Source organism: Chiloscyllium plagiosum, chromosome 40 (genome assembly GCF_004010195.1).
Source record: "Chiloscyllium plagiosum isolate BGI_BamShark_2017 chromosome 40, ASM401019v2, whole genome shotgun sequence".
NCBI lineage: Eukaryota > Metazoa > Chordata > Chondrichthyes > Orectolobiformes > Hemiscylliidae > Chiloscyllium > Chiloscyllium plagiosum.
In genome coordinates, this window is record NC_057749.1 from 13,370,053 (window position 1) to 13,390,981 (window position 20,929).

Consider the following 20,929-nt stretch of genomic DNA (forward strand, 5'->3'; position numbering starts at 1 on the left):
GGAGATCTTCAATTGTTTAATAAATGGCAGTGAGCTTCCTTCCTGCTTTCAGCACATCAGGTGACACAGAAATTTACTTTAGGGAAGAAAATCAGATGAAAACCATCTCTAACTAAGACTAACGATTAAGGTAGTTCTGCCCAGATCTCTTGAACACTTTGTTAACAACGTGTCCTGTTTGAATATTTTGTCCAATAGCTAATTTTGCTGACAGTGTAGTACTTCCTCAGTCTGACATTTGGAGAATCATTCTCAACCATGTGCTTTGGACTCCAGTGCAGATGGACACCAACAAACTTCTGACTTAAAAGTGACTACTTACCCACTGAGATGACACAGTGAAGTGATTTGGACAGATTGTGTGCAGGCAGGTGGGAAGAAACCTCTAATCCAATGTATTGCTTCTTAAAGTTCATTATTGTTAAGTAAAATGGGCAATCCTTCATTGATGACCCAGGGCATCAAGCTGTTACGTTAAAAAAAATTCCCTGTTTTCACAGGTTCGGTGTGAATTGTTATCTAACATTTTGCTTTCTCACTCAGATTTCTATTATCTGCAACATTGTACTATCTGTATTAAGTTTGAATCTTATGTTAGCTATCATGCTAGCTTAAGGCTAGGGACAAAATCAAAGATGAATAACACACACAAAAGCAAGATTATGAATTAGAGATGACCAGGTTAAAGAGATGGACATCAAGAAGCCTCTTGAAGTCAGGGAGCAATGTAACAGAGAAAGGTATGGGAAATTTCTTCCAGAATACAAGGGAATAACAAAAGGGAGCTGTGCAGTTGATGGATCTGGGAAAGTTGGTAAATCTTGAATCAAAGAAGGTGGTGGCATGTGGTAAGGCTAAGTCTTTCAAGAGAAGTATGAATATGACAAGGTAGTAGAATGGGATTTATGCAGAGAGAAAGAACATTGCTGTAAGTCACTGGACCCAAAGCTTTAACACTGCTTTCTCTCCATAGATGGTGACAGACCTGCTGAGTTTCTCCAGCAATTTCTGTTTGTGTTGTTCCGTGGACATGATGGGCTGAATAGTCTATTACTGTACTGTAAAATCATTTTGTAATAAACTGTAGATTCTGTACCAATGAGGAAGGTCCTAATATAAGATGAAAATCTATAATCAAAGCATCATTTTTCTGCAAACTCACCTTGTTAATTCCACTCACAGAATGCAGAGAAAAAAATGCATGTTTGTAGCTATTCAGATCTCTGTGGGAGAGATCTGTCTATTGATTACTTTGAACTTTAGCCCCATCATTTAATAAGAATCACTAACTGCTATAAATAAATTTGGATGATGAGAATTAATGGCCGATGCGTGTGTTGGATTGTACGGATATTCTGATGGGATTAACCATGAGGATATTTGTCTTGCAGTAATGAGAGTTAAGTAAAATTGAAATCAAGTGCAATAAGATCATTTCTGCTCAAGGACAAGGGTGTCACTGGCCAGGCGATCATTTATGGCCGTCTCTAATTGCCTTTGAGAAGGTGGTGGTTGGATGCTTTCCTGCACCATTGCAGTCCTCAAGGGTGTGGGCAGACCCACAATGCTGGATTTAGACTCAGCAACACTCATGGAGCAGCGATATATTTCCAAGTCACGACAATGTGTGGCTTGGAGGGAATTTGCATTTGGTAATGTTCCCATGTATGTGCTGCCCTCATCCTTTTAGGTAGTAGAGGTGCTTGGCTTGGAAGGCGCTGGTGAAGGAGCCTTCGCAATTTACTGCAGTGGATCTCATTGATGGTGCACAGTCCTGCCTGTGTGCTTCAAAGGCTCGTTAATGATCAACTCCATTGATGTAGGATTGAAATCATGTGTAGAGTCAGGATCGCAAATAGCTTTCCATGAAGGACATAGGGAACCAAATGGATTTTTAAGGTAACCAACATAAGGTTTTTTTTTGAAAGTGAAGTCAAAGTTCTCAATCTGTCAAAGGTAGAATTTGAAGATTTTGGCATTAAAGAAGAGGGATCGGGGGAGCCCAATAGTGGGCAATGAGACTGGCAACACTGAGGATATGGAGGTCCAGTCAATCTCATCAAGCCTGTGTCCTCTAGTTATTCATACATCCTCATGGAATAGTGGTCATGACGAGTGTACCACCATTCGCCATGTGAGCATCAAGGACTACTGGCAATTCTTTCGGGCAGCAGAGAGTAAAGACTATCCAAGGCTCTGTGCTGGAAGGAGGTGCGGTAGATCGAGGTTGGAGGATCTGGGTTGCAAGGCTGGAAAAGGTTACTGGGCTTACACTGAATTTGGATCCAAACACTGTTGCATCCCTAAGCTCCCTTCTGTTTTCTGTTTTTTTAGCAGGTTTTTGTTAGAAATGGTTTCTAAATTGAATGGACTGACCTCCAGGGCGGAATACACACTCGATCTTAGATAGATTCTTGATCTGTGAGGGATTCAAGGGTTATGGAGAAAGGGCAGGAAAGTGGATGTGAGGACTGTTGGATCAATCATGATCCTATTGAATAGCAGAGCAGGTTCAAGATGCCAAATGGCCTACTTTTGTTCCTATTTCTTATGGTCTGATGATAGTCTCCATTTAGGTGCAAGCAGACAGTATACCTTTTTAAGGAGTGACGATCAAGGGGAATGATGTCATGGCTTGAGGTTGGGGGCTAGGGGATATCAAAGGTGCCTTCAAGAAACAAAACAGAAAAAATACAAGGAAGACCAGAGAATGGGCCACTGAGCAGTTAGATTGGTAACTTCAGATAGTTAAATGAAATTGTTCTATGCTATTTGTGAAGCTATTACACTGCACCAACACAGCTATTAACAAGTCTGGGGCTATAGCTCAGTGGGAGAGTGTTTGGTTGTCAAAAACAGGATCAAGGCTTAACTTCTTGTCAGAACAATGCCACCTCTTACAGTGCAGTGCTCCCTTGGTTGTATCAGCCCACAGCATGTGCCCAGGTTGATGGAGTGGGGCTTGAACCCAAAACCCTCTGACACAATGGTGACAAGGCTTACCACTGAGACACAGAGCAATTACAGATTACACCACTTTGGTCTGTCCCAGTCTGGTGACTATGAGCCATGCAGGAAGACCCCAATTTGATCCACTGGCCTGTGCCTCAATCAGGCCCATTGTAGATGGCAACAAATATGGGATGAGATGTTGAACTGGTGTCTCCTGCATCCCCTGGGGTAGGTGTGAAAGGTCAGATGACACTATCTTGAAGAGGAGCTGGAGATTTCTCCCTGGTGTCCTGCCCAAGTCTTCCCTTCTGACCTTTGTGACAATGCTGTGGCTTTAATATTTTATTTTGTCCTGTTTTTTGAAGAGAGGTAGTAAGGCAGAAGTGATGAGCAGTCTACCAAAACCACTAGAGTAAACAGCTTGTGAGGCCTTGGTTTTTTTTTTAAGTTGGAATAATAGAAGCAGCCTGGATGAGTTTGGCCAGCTCTCATAGACTAGGATTTCTCGGGTTTTTCAGTTTTTTGGTTTAGGTTTAGGCAGCTACTGTTGTGGGTTTGAAGAAGTGGAAGCTATTTTTCTCTCCCCAATTATAGCCAAAAGCTGGGGATTCTTTTCCTGGGCTGATGGATGGCATGTGAGACAAAGTGTTTTACTGATTTTGCCTTTTTGCCAAAGGGTATGTTTATGGGATGTCACTATATTGGCACAGTTAATTAATAATAGTAATGTATCTATTATTCTATTAAGTTTTGCAATAGAGTTATTCTAAATTCCTCTTTCTTTGGTTGTATTTTAACTACTTATTTAAATTACTTGTGTTTTGCTTAACATCAGTAGTTTGATGAGTTGAATTGCATCTGGAACATGGCACGTTACATTTGCCTTTGTAATAAGAAAATGTTAGGGTCTAGGCTACCTTCTTAAAATATAACCCATAACACTTTTAACAAGAATGAAGTCTAATGGAATAACTGTTATTAATTTATAGGAATGCAAAATCCAAGTGATGAGTTGAAACTCTGATAGAACATGCCGAAGGTTTAAAAAGCTGCTGTTGAGCTCTGCATCTCCCCACATGGCGAACAATCAGTAAGTGTGATCAATAATCATCTTGACCTTGATATTACCCAGTTACCTATACCTCCATAATGCTGAGTAATTAGAGAAAGTCATTACCTTCCATTAGCTTATGCATAGGTTTCTGAAAGAGTCGTTGGGAATTCAGTTCCCTGCACTATTGCACAGGAAAGCACTAATCTCATTGTTTTCAACTGAGAAATAGATCTATAAGAGTTTGTTTGATTGAAGGCAAATTGAATTTCCCAAAGTGAAGATGTGGCACTGGCAGCGGTGCACTGATCATCTCAGAAATGGACCAGATGTAGATACCATCAAATATTGAGAAAAGACCTTACATTTAACATTGGTCACAATTATTGTCTGATTTAATAAAACACTCAGGTGGTCATTAACTGCACCATGTTACATAAGACAGATTAACCAAGAGTTTAGAAAAGGAAAACCATTATGCTGAAATATTAATCATCGCTAACCATTCAATGAGGTGGTACCACAACAACATGCATTTGTATAGCATTCCCAATGTAGTAAAACATCTTCAAAATGCTTCTCAGAAACATTTCTGACACCAAGTCACACATTCAGATGTTAAGACAAGTGATAGAAAGAGTTAGTGTTCGGCTTTAAATAACAGCTTAAAGGAGGAGAGCGTTAGAGGGGAGAGGAAGTTTAGAGATTCTTTCAAGGCCAGGATTTACTGCCCGTTCCTTGAGAATGCAGTGGTGAACTGCCTTCTTAAACCCTTCAGTACATGTGGTGGAGGGACACGCCCAGGGCTACTGGGGAGGAAGGCTCAGGATTTTGACCCAGTGACACTGATGGAACAGCAGTATAACTTCAAGTCAGGATGGTGACTGGTTTGGAGGGGAATTTGTAGGCAGTCATGATCCAGTACATTGACTGTGCTTGTCCTTCTAAATGTTAGTGGGTGCATGCTTGGAAGGAGCCTTAGTGAGTTGCTGCAGTGCGTCTGAAAGGCAGTGATAGTTTGAGTGAAATTAAACATACAAACATATTAATTACAAGCAGGAGTATGCCCTGACTCCCCTTGAGCCTGATCCTCCACTCAATAAAATCAAGGCAATCTGATTTCTCTACAATCCTGCCAACCCACAATAGCTTTCATCCCCTTGTTTATCAAAATACACATCAAGAAAGGGGTGGTATGGTGGCTCATTGGTTAATGTTGCTGCCTCACAGCACCAGGGACCTGGGTTTGATTCCACACTCAGGCGACTGTCTGTGTGGAGTTTGCACATTCTCCCTGTGTCTGCATGGGTTTCCTCCGGGTGCTCTGGTTTCACCCCACACTCCAAAGCTATGTGGATTAGGTGGTTTGGCCTTGCTAAGTTGTCCATAGTGTCCAGGGATGTGCAGGCTAGGTGGATTAGCCATAGGAGATGCAGGGTTATGGGGATAGGTTAGGGGGATGTGATGCTCTTCGGAGGTTCGGTGTGGATTCGATGGGCCAAATGGCCTCCTTCCACACTGTGGAGTTTCTACAATGCTAGTTGTTTGAAGCAAATGCTGTGTGTTTACAACATTCGCTGTTAGAACATGGTGTGGATGTGAGATTGATGGAACATAGTGACACATAGCAACATGTCTCTCCTCTGGGTTAGTGACCACTAACAAGGTGCCTGGCTTTATGCCTGTCCTAAACAGCAAGGCAAGACAGGAGTAAAGTGAACCTGTTTGCACTGGCTGAGGAGGCAAGGAAATGTGCAGTGAACCCAGGGGTGCAGTGAACCCAGGCAGATAGGTGCCAAGAGAGTGAGCACTAAGGAAGTGAGCGAGCAGGGCCCCCCCCCTTGCCACCTAATCTAATTCATGGGCTGGTTGTCAGTCCCCAGACACAAAGTGTCCTGACAGCAGTAGCATTCCAATAAAGATGGTGCTGTCCTCTGAAGTGCAGCATTGAAGTGAGGCATCATACTGTAAGTGGGTCAGAGACATGTCATGATGGTGCAGAGGAGCTGACCTGTGAGTGATGCCAGGATCTGTGGATGCAGTGACTGCCTAGAATAGTGCTCTGAGCTATTGGCGCTGGGTGTTAGCGAGGGAGGCCCCTAGGCGCAAGTTGGAGTAACCAGGTACTCGCTCTGACTCTCAGGTTGGGAATTCTCAGCATGTAGTTTCTAACCAGAAGGTATTGGAGTAGGACAGTGCATATTCATGAGATAATAATGAGGGTGATAATGAGCAATAATCCCCATTAATAGGCCTCATGCCTCCCACTGGTGAGAATCTCTTCTCAGTGTCAAAAGTTAGCAGGAATACAAGACTCATCACTCCCAACATCGAGAAAGTCCTCGCTTGGCTTCTCTTGAATCTCTCAGCGTAGCTCATCTTTTTCAGGGTCCAGTAAATTCCCCCCTTTTTCATTTCACTCTTCAACAGGATGTGGGTGTTGCTTGTTTTAGAAGGACAGGTTTCATTTAACAACTTGAATTTTCTGAGCAGTGTGTCTGCATAACGTGAACACAATAGATTATGTAATATATTGATTTTTGGAAGACATTAATAAGACATTAAATTGGCAATTTAAATTATAACAGCCCCGGCGGGATTTGGAATCAACCATAGGCTTCTCTCTTGAGCCCCATAACTTTCTTGCAATTTACAAAAGAAAATATAAATGACCCACTTTGGAACACAGATGCACACACAGACACACGCACATAGACACACATACACGCAAACACACACACACACATATACACATTGATACATACACACACACAGATACACATACACGCACATACATATAGACACACATGCACAGATACACACAGACACACCTAGACACACACACAGACATACACACACAGACATATGCACACACACAGACACACATACACACACACATGGACATACGCACACACAGGCACACATATACACTCACTAACATATGCGCGTGTGCACACACACATGCTCACACACCCACATGCACAGACACATACATGCACACATACACCCACCTACAGACCCACACATGCCAACACACATGCACACGCACACACACACACAAACACACACACACACACACAAAATGCCTCTGACCAGACTCAAGATGAGAAGCTGGAATCCCTACAGTAGAAACCATAAAGAGGTAAATACAGCTACATCACAAAAGTAGAACATGACCAGGGGCACTCTGGGGAAAATGGAACCCCACTTAAGTTGTGGCTTCAAGTCCCACTCTAGCGGTCTGAGTACAAAGCCAAAAACACAACCAGTATATTGCAAAGAGAGTTTTATTTTTAATTTATTCCTTCATGGGATGTAGGTGTAACTAACAAAGCCAGCATTCATTACCCATCACCAATTGCTGATACACAAATTGTGTATCTTGCTCGCTATGTTCCCTCTAATTTCTTTTCTTTCCGCGCAGTCCTCCAAGGTTCTTGCACAGTAGTGACTTCTGAAAGCAGAAGTCCATGTATTTGTATGCTGACCAGAGTGTATGGAACCTTGGAGCAGATCATTGCTTGTTAGGGCCATTCCTGAGGACAGTTAAGAATCAACCACATTGTTATGCCCTGCAGTAGATCAATGAGCTTGGGATGGCACCTACACTGTAACAATTCATTGAATCATAAAAACTTACCTATTGTACCCGTGCCAGCTCATTGATCGAACTATCTCAATTAGTCGCATTCCACTTCTTATTTCCCCACTTCCCTTCAAATTTCCCCCTTTCATAAATCTATCCAATTCCTTCTTGAGAATTCTGATCAATCCACTTGCATCATAATAAATTGCTGCAGAAAATAAGTTTTCTTTGTGTTGCTTTCTGCCATTTACCTTAATTCTTTGAGCTTCTGACATAGCTGCCAGAGAAAACTATTTCTCCCCACGTTCTCTATCAGAATTCCTCATGATTTTGATATTAATCTTCTCGATGTGAATGAATGAATTTATTGTCACATATATTTCCAGAGATGCAGTGAAAAGTGTTCTGTCGCCACAACCCGGCGCCATTTTGAAGTCCAAGGAGACTAAAAGAAAGTCCTTAAATGTAGTTCACTTTCAGGATCCCAAACACGTCTTCAAGAATTTCTGCAAGGTCCCTGCTCCGGGCCTACCACAGCCAGCAGCCCTCGCTCCAGGCACTGACGCTGTCCATGTCAATGACCCATTGCCAAGAGCCCACACTCTGAGCCTACAGCAGCCAGGAGTGCCCATTCCTCCATAGTTGCTGCCGACACTCCCCTACCATCCCAGGAGTCCACACTTCAGGCCTAGGAAGCCAGGAGTTGCTGCCGACACCGCTCCAGCTTCCTTGCGATGTCAGGATGATGAAGGAAAGAAAAGACGTATAGGAGAGAGACGAAAAGAAAGCGGCCGGCCCGAAGCAGATGGGGTCAGCCAGAACGCTACCTGCTCCTCGCTCACTGGGTGACCCAAGGCTGGGGTGGAGCCGTGTCCGACTCATCCTGGAGACCTTCTCCTTCAGCCGCTACTCTCCAGGCTTTAAAGAAAAAAGGAAGAGCTAAAGTAAAAAGATGAAGACAATAAGGAAAAGAGCGGACAAGGCCCCGGCTCAGCCCTGTATTCCGTCGCTATGTTGCTGGAACATCTATTTATTCTGGACGTGAATTCTTGCTCTGAAATGAGTGGATGCCATTCAGGACATTGCTTACCTTGCAATACACTCATACCCAGGAGAGTTTTGCCTGCCATGCTGTAATTGTGCTCCCTAGCAGCAGTCTCATGTCTGACAGTAAAAGTATGTCCCAGAGAGATTGCTAACCTTGGATCGGTTCCCTGGCCTGTGATAGTCTTTAAGCAGACAACAGTACGGCCACTGAATGCTTTTGCCAACCTATTAGCTCAGCTGGTAGTGCGTGTTGTCATGTGCCTCAGGCTGCTCTTCCGAGCAGATGGCCAGATGGAGTCACTGGAGTATGGAGTGGGCAGGTGTTGATGTGCTCTTCAGGATACCCAGCTCCAGCCTGATGTACATCACTAATGAGGAAAATGATTACGTCGGTCGAGTGCTACTGTGTTCCCTGATTCTAGGTAAAGTGCAGCATGTCACAAACATACACATCAGAATCATGTGCGAGCCATTTCTATATTACACATTCTGACAGTCCTATAGTCAACCATCCCTTTGTTCTGTGTTACACCAATCCTGCAGTATATTGTATTCCTACATTCTGCTCCTTTATTCATGTATCACACCATTCCTGCATTAATGCATTAGACCATTCCTGTACTTAACCATTCCTGCATTGATGCATCACATCATTTCTACGTTAATGCATTCCTGCATTACACCACTCCTCTGTTATCTCATACCAACAGTGACTACAGGTATATGACAATGTTTTTTTAGTAGGCAGTAAAATTCTTCAGGATGTGAAAGTTCTTCAGGATGTGAAGAGGTTTTAATTTAATTTGCAAGTTCTTTCTTCTTCCCTTGCACTTATTAAACTGGCATGTTTGAGTGAACACTATGGTGACCTTTGACAATGACCTTGCTATAGTGTGCCCAACACCATGGAGAGGTGAAATCAGACATAGACAAAATCTCTAAAAAAGGCAATATTGATTTGCTGTCCCTTATTCGAAATGTCTGATAGTTAGTGTGACAATATTATGGCTTTAAGGAGTGTATTTTGTCCTAGTTGTTTTTCAGAGAGATTTTGAGCTAGAGGTGTTTCTTATCTTGCAACTTGTACTACAAATCACTATAAGGTAATGTAACTTATTTTTCTTTATTATATCTATTTTGTATCTAAGATTTGTACCTAGGTACTTTGTAGCTCAGATGGTGCTGTATGGGGGCGATATTGTTAATTTTTCACTGTATTCCTGTACTTATGTACATGAGTGCATGTGACAACAAACCTATTTCTAAATTCTGATTCTTCAAGGCCAATAAACAGCTTGTGAGGCACTGAGGCTTTTCTTAAAGTTAGAACAATAGAAGCAGTCTGACTGGGTGGAATCATGCTCCCACAGAACCAGGGTTTTAATTTAATTTGCAGTTATTGGGGTTTTAAAGTTGATTGTGGAAGCTGTTATCTCTCTCTCTCTCTCTCTTTCTCTCTCTCTCTCACTGCCAAAATTTTCTCTTGCTGTTCTAATCTCCTGGACTGGAGAAACATCACCTCTAAGAGAAACATTTTTACTGTATTTGACTTTGCAAAGGGTGTGTTAATGGGATGTTACAATACTGGAGTAGTTGGAGTTTAGAAGTTTTCCAATAAAGTTAAAGTTATAGTAATTCTTTCTTTTGTTTGCACTTTAACTGTATGGTGAGAATAAAGTGTGTTTTGCTTGAAGCCACGTAGTGTGACCAATTGAAATACATCTGGAACACAGTATATTATACTTTAAATAAAATAAAAATTAAGGTCTTAGACTGTCTCCTTAATATAGTTGAAGGAGGTTTGGTCCGGTCCATAACATCAGTTATTGAGCTTTTAGGGGATCTGATAGCAGCAACATTATGACTGGGTCTGATCATGCTCGAAAGGATGGATCCTCATTTCTGTGAATGGATCTTCATTTCTGTGCATTTCTTAATGACTAGGTCAAAGTACACATACGCAGATAGTAAGCTACCTCCATTCTTCAGCTGCCTCACTCTCATCCTCTTGAACACCATCTCCAGACCACAAGGCTCCTCCATCCTGTTCTCCACTAATCTCCTCCAATCTCAATCTGTGCAACCAACTGAATTTCCTTTCCATTACCTAACCTTAATTTTCTCAGCTCGGGGAAGCCCTGATGGAGCGTCAAAGATCCCTGTGCAAATACATTTTTTTAAAATTCACTTGTGGGATGTGAGGGTCACTGGCTGGGCTAGCCTTTATTGCCTATACCTAGTTGACCTTGAGAAGGTGGTGGTGAGCTGCCTTCTTGAACCTCTGCAGTTCATGTGCTATAGATGGACCCACAATACTGTTAGGGAGGGAGTTCTAGGATTTTGACCCAGTGACACTGAAAGAACGGTGATGTATTTCCAAGTTAGGGTGGTGAGGGATTTGAAGAGGAACTTACAGGTGGTGGTCATGTTCCTTTGTATCTGCTACCCTCATCCTTCTAGATGGAAGTGTTTATGAGTTTGAAAGATGCTGTGTGAGGAATTTCTACAGTGCCTCTTATAGTGGTGGAAAGAGTATACGTTTGCAGATGTGGTGACAGTCAAACCAAATACCTTGTATAGATGGTGTCAAGCTGCTTGCATGTTGTTAGAGCTACCCTCATCCAGGCAAGTGGAAAGTATTCTATCACACTCCTGACTTGTAGATAGTGACAAGCTTTTGGGAGTAAGAAGGTGAGCTACTCAATGCAGGATTCCTAGCCTCTGACCTGCTTTTGTGGCCATTACATTTATATGGCTAGGCCCATTCAGTTTATGGTCAATGGTTACCCCCAGGATCATATTACTGGAGGATTCAGTGATGGTAACATTGAATGTCATGGGGTAAAGGTTAGATTGTTTCTTGTTGGAGATGGTCATTGTCTTGGATTTGTGTGGCATGAATATTACTTGCCACATTTCAACCCAAGCCTTCAAACCATCCATGGCTTGTTGTAATTCAGACATGGACTGCTTCAGTATCTGAGGAGTCATCAATGGTGCTAAACATTGTGCAATCATTGATGAACATCTCAAATTCTGACCTTACCATGGAGAGAAGGATATTGATGAAGCAGTTGAAGATGGAAACTACCCTGAGGAACTCCTCAGAGATGTCCTGGAGCTGAGATTACTGACCTCCCATAATCACAGCCACCATCCTTCATGCCAGATATGATTTCAACCAGCAGGGAATTTACCCCTGATTTTAATTGACTCCAGTTTTGCTAGGACTCCTTGATGCCACACTTGGCCAAGTACAACCTTGGTGACAGCACCTCTGGAATTTAGCTCTCCTGTCCATGTTTGAGCCAAGGCGAGTATTGAGGGCAGAAGCTCAGTGGCCCAGGCACAAGCCAAGCTGGGCATCACTGAACAGGTTATTGCTGAGCTGGTGATGCTTAGCCTTCTATCTCTTTACTGATGATTGAGAGTAGACTGATGGGCCAGTCGTTGATAGGGTTGGATTTGACAGGTAGATGCCAGTGTTGTAACTGGACTGGAACAGCTTAGCTAGGAGAGCAGCAGATCAGGGAAGAGGGAAGGGACAAAAAGGGTTTTTTTATTTTAAATAAAGAGGAACCTCGATTGTCTGAATGAGATGGGTGGGCAGTATTTCGTTCGGATAATTGATTATTTGGATAACTGATTCAATGCCTCTCCTCTGGGACTTGGAGTTTTCTTAAGTTTCCTTTTTCCTCGCTCTGGGAGAAAGTGAGGTCTGCAGATGCTGGAGATCAAAGTTGAAACTTTATTGCTGGAACAGCACAGCAGGTCAGGCAGCATCCAGGGAACAGGAGATTCGACGTTTCGGGCACAGGCTGAAGAAGGGCCTGTGCCCGAAACGTCGAATCTCCTGTTCCCTGGATGCTGCCTGACCTGCTGTGCTGTTCCAGCAATAAAGTTTCACCTTTTTCCTCGCTCTGCCTGCCTTGCTCCCTCTCTCTGTCTCAGGGTTTGTTTCTGAGCAGGGACACGCTTGTGTGGAAGGGTCCTGCAGCATTGTTGTAACCTCTCCCCGCTGCTGCTTCACTTCAATGGGATTGACAGAGCGAACACTTGCTTTATCTGCTCAGGAGACTAGGCAGCAGAACACTGCGCAACACCCCCCATGCCCTGCCACCCCCCCCCCCCCACCCATTGTGCCTCCGTATCCCCACATGTCCCTGCTCCCGCCCCCACACACACACACACACACACACACACACACACACACACACACACCTCCATTCCCAAAGCCTCCACCTCCACCTCCATTCCCAAAGCCTTCTCTATTTCGCCTACCACAGTGCTCCAGTATTCCCGCAGACTGTGGCAGGACCAGAGACAATGAGTGAGCGTGCCCTTACTCAGTCTGCATTTTGGACACATTGGAGATGCTCCCACTTTAAACTTAGCGAGGCAGTCTGGGGCCAAATGGACCCTGTGGAGAATCTTCAACTGCAAGGCATGGGTTCTGTTGCAAATCGAGATCCTTCTTGCATTTTCCCAGATATCCCCCCATACTTCAGAAGAGATCTCAACATCCAACACCCTCTCCCATAACTTAGACAGCCATTCAGATTTGTCCGAGAGACCTTCTCCCAGTAGGTGACAAACATTGCTAACAGAAAGCATACCCTCAGGGCTCAGTACCCTCTTCTCCATGTCAGACCTATAAAAATCAGTTAGAAATGTGGTCTCTTTTTGTATGAAATTTCTAATTTGAAAAAAAACGGAAGAGGTCCCTACTGGGCAATTGATATCTCCAAGCCAACTGGTCAAAGGACATCACTGTGTCCCCTTCAATAAATTACCCAGACAAGGCACACCCTTAGCTGCGAGGAGAAAGTGAGGTCTGCAGATGCTGGAGATCAAAGTTGAAACTTCATTGCTGGAACAGCACAGCAGGTCAGCATAGTTTAAACCTCGGGTCCATCATCCCTGGCTAAAAACCCGGCATACCCACTATGGGTGTCAAAAATGATGTTTTGGCAATATTGCTCTCACTCTGACGCATTGCCCGCCACACCTTGACAGTATTAATAACTATTGGGCTGTGCTAATACTCCTTAACTATTCTCATTTTGTCCAAGAACAGCAGGCTAGTAAGGGGGCATCTTGCCTGAGCTGCTTTAATGTCCAACCAAAGTGATTAGGGTCTCCCCATGGCTTAGTCACTCACGTAGGATAGCAACGGGTTTAATTGATAGTTTTTGATATCTGGGAGGTCCACTCTTCCCAGCGTGTAAGGAAACTGCAGTCGAGTCAGTTTAATTAAGGGCCGCTTGCGATAACAGATAAAGGAACTGAACCAGCCGTTCAGTCTCCTAAATATTTGCTTGGTAAAAAGGCTCAGGAAGCATTCACATAGGATACAACAGAAGGGGGAGAATGTTCATTTTAATGAGAGCTATCCAACCTAACCAAAATTTCGGAAGCGCCTCCCATCTACGAAGGTCCTCTCGAATAAATTGGTTTTAAATAGCCGATCTAAGACAGGGGTAATAAATATAATTAAGTAGAGAAAGTCCTCCTGCAACCAGCTAAAGGGAAATCAAGGTTCGCCCTCAGGATCAGGCAATCTAGGAAGACCATCCGTAGGCATGGCGTCTGATTTCACAAAATTGATCTTATAACCTGAAAAGCCGCCGAATAGATTGATTGCATTGTATCAGGAGCAGCACTGAAACTGTTGGGTTTGATAAAAAGGCAAGGGCACCATCTGCATACAATGCAATCTTATGTGACTTTGTCCCCACTTCTGGAGCAGATATATTGGGATGCCTACATATTGCCTCCGCCAACGTTCGAACAGCAATGTAAAAAGCATGAGGGACAGCCTTGTCGACTGCCCCTACAAATATTGAGACTGCTTGACCATACACCATTGGTAAGGACCGCAGCAAGAGGGTTACTGTACAAAACCTCCACCTACCTAATGAAGGTTCTTTAAAGTATAAAAAAGATATGGCCACTTGACCCGGTCAAATGCCTTTTCTGTGTCTAAAGAGATCACAAATCCTTGTACCGATTACTGTTGACAAACATGGATCATATGAAGTAAGTTCCTGGCATTATTCAACGATCTGCAACCTGTTATAAATCCCGTCTGGTCCTCCTTAATGCTGGAGGCCAGTACAGTTTCTAGTCTTAGAGCCAAAGCCTTAGATAGGGCTTTGAAATCAACATTCAGGAGTGAAATGGGTCTATAGGAAGCACAGTCCTCTGGGGCCTTCCCTTTTTTAAGAATGAGAGAGATGTTCACCTCTCTTAGAGATGGTGGGAGGAGGCCACGACTACGTGAGTCATTAAACATACTAAGCATCGGCCCTGACGATATAAATTCCTTATAGAACTCACTGGGGAGGCCATCAGAACCCAGCGCCTTTCCATTCTGGGGCTTCCTCACGGCCTCCTGCACCTCTTGCTCTGACAACGGGGCATTGAGGAAAGATTCTTGTTCAGGTGCCACTCCCGGAAGGTCCAACTTCTTCAAAAAAGTCTCCATCCTAACCCACCCATCCTCACAACTTTCAGATTAAAACAGTTCAGAGTAAAATTTCTGAAATATTTCATTAGTCCTGTTAGAATCATGGGTTAAATTTCCAGTGTCCTCCCTGATCGAGGTAATGGCTAGGGGAGCATTCCTATTCCTGGCAGGATATGCTAAGTACTTGACCAGCTTATCCCCATGCTCAAACAGCCTTTGGTTTGCAAATGTAAGCTCCCTCTTAGCTGTCTGTGTGAGCATGGAGTTCAGTGTGGACCGAAGTGCTGTGATGCTCTGCAGTTTATCCAGCGGAAGGCCTGTCAAAGTAAGCCTTTTCAACTACTTTCAGACATGTTTTGAGCAAGTGTTGCTGTTCACCTGCCTGCCGTTTCTTACGAGCTAAACAGGAAATAACTAACCCCCTAGCATAGGCTTTAGCAGTTTCCCAAAGAATGGGTGGGCTACTGGCCAAGCCTGAATTAATGTCTTAAAAAGTCCTGAATTCAGTAGACAAGAATTCAATAAACTTACTATCCTGAAGGAGGAAGGGGTCCAATGGCCAATGTCTCGAAATTACCATAGTATCCTTATTCTTGACCATTAAATACACTGGGGCATGATCAGAAATAGTGATATTGCCAATTGTGCATGACACCAGATGTGCTGCAGGGGTAAAAAATAAAATCAATTCTGGTGTGGCATTTATGTGGATTCAGGAAGAACATGAATTCCTTATCAGTAAGGTGAAGGTGCCTCCAAACATCTACCAATCCCAGTTCAGCACACAAATCCCTTAATTGCTTAGATCATGAAAAAGATATCGGAGCGCCTTTGGGCAATCTGTCCACTGTAGGATCTATTAGACAATTGAATTCCCCCCTCCGTCCCGCCCACGATAATATGCTGTGATGTAAGGTTAACAAGTCTAGAAAGTGCGTCTGTCAAGAACTTACGGGGGTGGGCAGGGGGACAGTAAACATTTAAGATCCTGTATTCTTCCCCATGTATCAGAACTTTAAAGATTACAAATCTCCTGTGTGTGTCTTTAATACACTCCAACAAATGGGAGATTCTTTCTAACTAGAATGGCCACCCCTCTACTCCTCGTATTGAAAGATGAGAAGTAAATCCTGTCATACCGATTCTGTTGCAGTTTCAAATGCTCTGCAACACCTCGGTGTGTTTCTTGCAACAAGGCAACATCCAGCCTCTCCCTTCCAAGACTGGAAAGTATCTTTTGTCTCTTGACTGGCGAGTGACTCCCCTTAATGTTCCAGGTGCACCACTTGAACACAAATAACATTAGCAAATTTGCTGATGATACAAAGCTGGGTGGCAGGGTGAAATGTGATGAGGATGTTAGGAGATTACAGGGTGACCTGGACAAGTTAGGTGAGTGGGCAGATGCATGGCAGATGCAGTTTAATGTGGATAAATGTATGGTTATCCACTTTGGTGGCAAGAACAGGAAGGCAGATTACTACCTCAATGGAATCAATTTAGGTAAAGGGGCAGTACAGAGAGATCTGGGTGTTCTTGTATACCAGTCAATGAAGGTAAGCATGCAGGTACAGCAGGTAGTGAAGAAGGTTAATAGCATGCTGGCCTTCATAACAAGAGGGATTGAGTATAGAAGCAAAGATGTGCTTCTGCAGCTGTACAGGGCCCCGGTGAGACCACACCTGGAGTACTGCATGTAGTTCTGGTCTCCAAATTTGAGGAAAGACATTCTGGCTATTGAGGGAGTGCAGCGTAGGTTCACGAGGTCAATTCCTGGAATGGCGGGATTACCTTACACTGAAAGATTGAAGCGACTGGGCTTGTATACCCTTGAGTTTAGAAGACTGAGAGGGGATCTGATTGAGACGTATAAGATTATGAAAGGATTGGATACTCTGGCAGCAGGAAACATTTTTCCGCTGATAGGTGAGTGCCGAACCAGAGGACACAGCTTAACAATACGGGGTAGACCATTTAGGGCAGAGATGAGGAGAAACTTCTTCACCCAGAGAGTGGTGGCTGTGTGGAATGACCTGCCCCAGAGGGCAGTGGAGGCCCAGTCTCTGGATTCATTTAAGAAAGAGTTGGATAGAGCTCTCAAAGATAGTGGAATCAAGGGTTATGGAGATAAGGCAGGAACAGGATACTGATTAGGAATGATCAGCCAAGATCATATTGAATGGTGGTGCTGGCTCAAAGGGCAGAATGGCCTACTCCTGCACCTATTGTCTATTGTCTATTGTCTATTATCCTTAGCCATAACCTTCTCTAGCACCATTTAGATTCCAGAGAAGGGGAACTCGAACTATAGATCGTTGAGCTTCAATGCAAGAAAACCCACAAAAACCCAAAAGCTACACAAACTAAAATAACTACAGCTAACAAATCTACAGAACTTACAAAAACTACATACGTACACCAAAAACAAAAAAACAAAAATCGCCAAAAGCACTGATTAGAGTTTACCCCCCATTCAGAGGAGTAACTTTCCCAACCCTCCTCTCAACTCCTACCATCTCGGGTCATGCCACATACACCGGTAACCCGATAGGAAAAAAACCCACAAAAACAAGCTTTGTACTATAAACAATTAAGTTAAAAATAAATACATCACCCATCCCTTGGTATAACTTAGCTTAGAGATTAAAGGTAAATACTCTATCCATCCCGAGCACAATTGAACGCAACTTATTACCAACAGAAAGGAGACTCCACCAAGCCCTCTTTAAAGAAGAAAAAACCCGAACAGCTCTGTCCTCTGCCTATTCAATTAACTGATTTAAGTCAGCATGTCCACAAAATCCCTCTCTTTCTCTGGCGAGTCGAATCAATGTATAGATCCATTATGATTGATCCGAAGGACTGCTGGATATCTTAAAGAATACAGGATCCCAAGCTCTCTCAATCTCTTCTTGACGCCATCTTAGGACTTCCTTCTCTGGATCATCACCGCCAAGAAGTCGTGAAAGAGCCTAATCCTGGAGCCCTCACACACCAATGCCGTTGGATCCCTCCCCTGGGCTCTGGAAGCTTCCAGGACTCTCTGCTTGTCTTTATAATGATGGAACCTTACCAGAACAGGGCAGCAGCACTGATCCATGCCTGGCTTTCGTGCCGCGACTTGGTGGGCTCTCTCAATCTTTATCTTTCCCTTTTCAGTCTCCAAACTAAGGAATTCCGGGAACCACTTCTCGAAGAACTCCACTGGTCACTCACCTTCTGTCCCCTCTAGTATGCCAACAACACACAGGTTCTTTCTTCTGCCCCTGTTTCCGAGATCCAACAGACTATGAACTTGCATTTCTAGGGTTTCAATCAGGCTCTTGGAGGAGTCAGTCTCTGCCTCTACCCCTGCAGCCCAGTGCTCCAGCTCATTGGTCCTTTTTCCCCAGCAGCATAGCAGATACAGGAGCCAGCTTCTCCATGATTTTTTTCTTTGATCTGCATCTCCAGGACCTCATGAGATTTGGCCAGCTCATCAACCAGGGTCTGATGAGTAAGCAAGCCCGCTGCTTCAGTGGCCCTGGCCCTGGGCGAGCTTCCTCTTTAATTCTGCGTTCTCCTGCAGTAAAAACAAAGGTAAGTAACTTTTTCAGGTTCTCTAGCTCTTTCCCTGTGCTTTTACTCACAGTAACATGGATGGGACAGGTTACAGCACTGCCGTGTTGACATTGTGGCGTGGAGCCCAGCAAACACGATCCTAGCAGGACACCCACCACCTTGGATTCCCAAAAGGGGGCTTTTTAACCCCATGAAGCTGGTGTTGCCTTGAGTGGATAAATTGATTCCTTCTCAGAATTCCTTTTAAGCTAGGTCCCATCACAGGAATCATCTCCAAATCACAATTAGAAATACGTCGCTATTCAACTATTGGGTTAAAATCCCCCAGAACTCCCTCCTCATCAGTAAGACAGAGGCACCTTCACTACGTGGGACTGGAGCAGTTCAAGAAGGCAGCTCATCACCACCACTACCTTCTCTAGGGTAACAAGTGACTTTACCACCCACTCCAAAATCAGACAATTAACTTTTAAAATGCTTTGAGATCCATAGACGGAACTCACAAGTCTCAAAGTTTTCAGGAAATTACTTTGGGCAGAGATTTTCTTGCTCTGCTGAGCAATTAATTCCACTCTTACTTTGAAACACAGAGTGAAAGGAGGCAGCAGCTGGGACCCAGTACGCACACCTGCCTCCCAGCCAAGCTTCCCCCTCACTGCCAGAACCCTTGAACACATGCCTGCCTTTTGCCATGCTTGAGCCAAAATAAGCACTGAAAGGTCCCACGTGATTAATTCACTGGACCCCATGCGACAGATGTCCGTCCCTCTGCCTCTCCATCCCTTTGTTTACTCAGGCTGAACAGAAAGTGGAAATGTTGGAATCGAAATCTCAAATGGGCACAGGCCCAAGAACAGTCATTAGTCAGTGCCAAACTGAGCTGAGGAGACCTGAGACATTTTCCCCCAAATCATTTCCTAGAGATTTAGAAATGCTGCAGTGCAGCAATCCTACATAGAAACCTAGCCACTAGGAGCAACAGCAGGCTATTCAGCCCTTTGAGCTTGCTCTATCATTCAATATGATCATGGTTGATCATCCAACTCAGTAATCTGTCCTTGCTTTCTCCCCATACCCTTTGATCCCTTTAGCCCTAAGAACTATATTGAACTCTTTTTTGAAAATGTTTTGGCCTTAACCAAGTATTCCACAGGCTCACCACTCTCTGAGTGAAGAAACTTCCCCTCATCTTAGCACGAAATGGTCTAGCCTGTATCCTTAAACTGTAACCCCTGTTTCTGGACTCCCACGTCATCAACACTTCCTTCCTGCATTTAGCCTGCCTAGTCCTGTTAAAATCTTAGAGGTTTCTATGAGAGATCCCTCGACTTCTAAATTTGAGTGGTTATCGTCCTAATTGATCCAATCTCTCTTCATACATCAGTCGTACTATCTGTCCTATCCAAATACCTAATGCACTTCACTCTGTGAGTCATTTGGAAGTGCAGTGATTATGTTTTCCAACAATCGCGGTAAAGTCATTTTGTTTCTGTGGTTCAGTTGATGACACTCACCTTCTGAACCACATGGTCCCAAGTCTCACTTGAAACCCAGGCATTGCAACCAAGGCTGGCACTCCAGTAGTTGAGGAGGTGCTGCACTGTTAGAGGTGCCATCTTTTAGATGAAACTTTAAACTTTCTACTTGTTCAGGTGGATGTAAAAAAGTCCAATGGCACCATTATAAAGATGAGCAGGGGGAGTTATTCCCCAGTGCCCTAGCCAATGTCTAACCCTCAATCAACATCTAAAAGCAGATCATATGGTCATTATTGCATTCTTAATAAAGCAAAAATATATGGCGGTGGAGTATGGATGCGAGTCTGAGATGTCAACCAAAGCAGAGGAAGCAGACCATACGATAAACAAGGCTCCTTAGACAGTACCTTCAAAACCCCAAAAGCTCTCACACAAGAGTGGCAGATACAAGGGAACACCACCAAATGTAAGTTTCCCTCCAAGCCACACACCATCCTGACTTGGAAATATATCACAGTTCCTTCAGTCAAAGGAACTAGGTCAAATTCTTGGAACTCCATATCAGCATTATGTAACTACTTACACCTGATGTACTTCAGTGGTTCAAGAAGGCAGCTCACCATCACCTTCTCCAGGGCAATTAGGGATAGGTAATAAATGCAGATCAGCGACGCCCAGATCCCATGAATGGATATTTTAAAAATCAGCAATGGTCAAGGGACGTGATTTATTTGGATGGTGAAAGTTGGTTAGGATGCAAGGAGCACTTCATCTCTGAAGGTCAG

At 43.8% G+C, this 20,929-nt stretch overlaps 1 protein-coding gene across 2 annotated transcripts in view; it reads left to right on the forward strand.

Annotated features, from left to right (window-relative positions):
• The window catches only part of tmem266 (transmembrane protein 266), a 155,739-nt gene that overhangs the window by 34,046 nt on the left and 100,764 nt on the right, over nucleotides 1-20,929 (forward strand). For both annotated transcript variants that reach the window (XM_043680377.1, XM_043680378.1), the window contains exon 2: nucleotides 3,942-4,042. In XM_043680377.1, coding sequence (XP_043536312.1) covers nucleotides 4,029-4,042 — 14 coding nt within the window. In that variant the 5' untranslated portion in view covers nucleotides 3,942-4,028. The remainder of the gene's footprint in view (nucleotides 1-3,941; nucleotides 4,043-20,929) is intronic.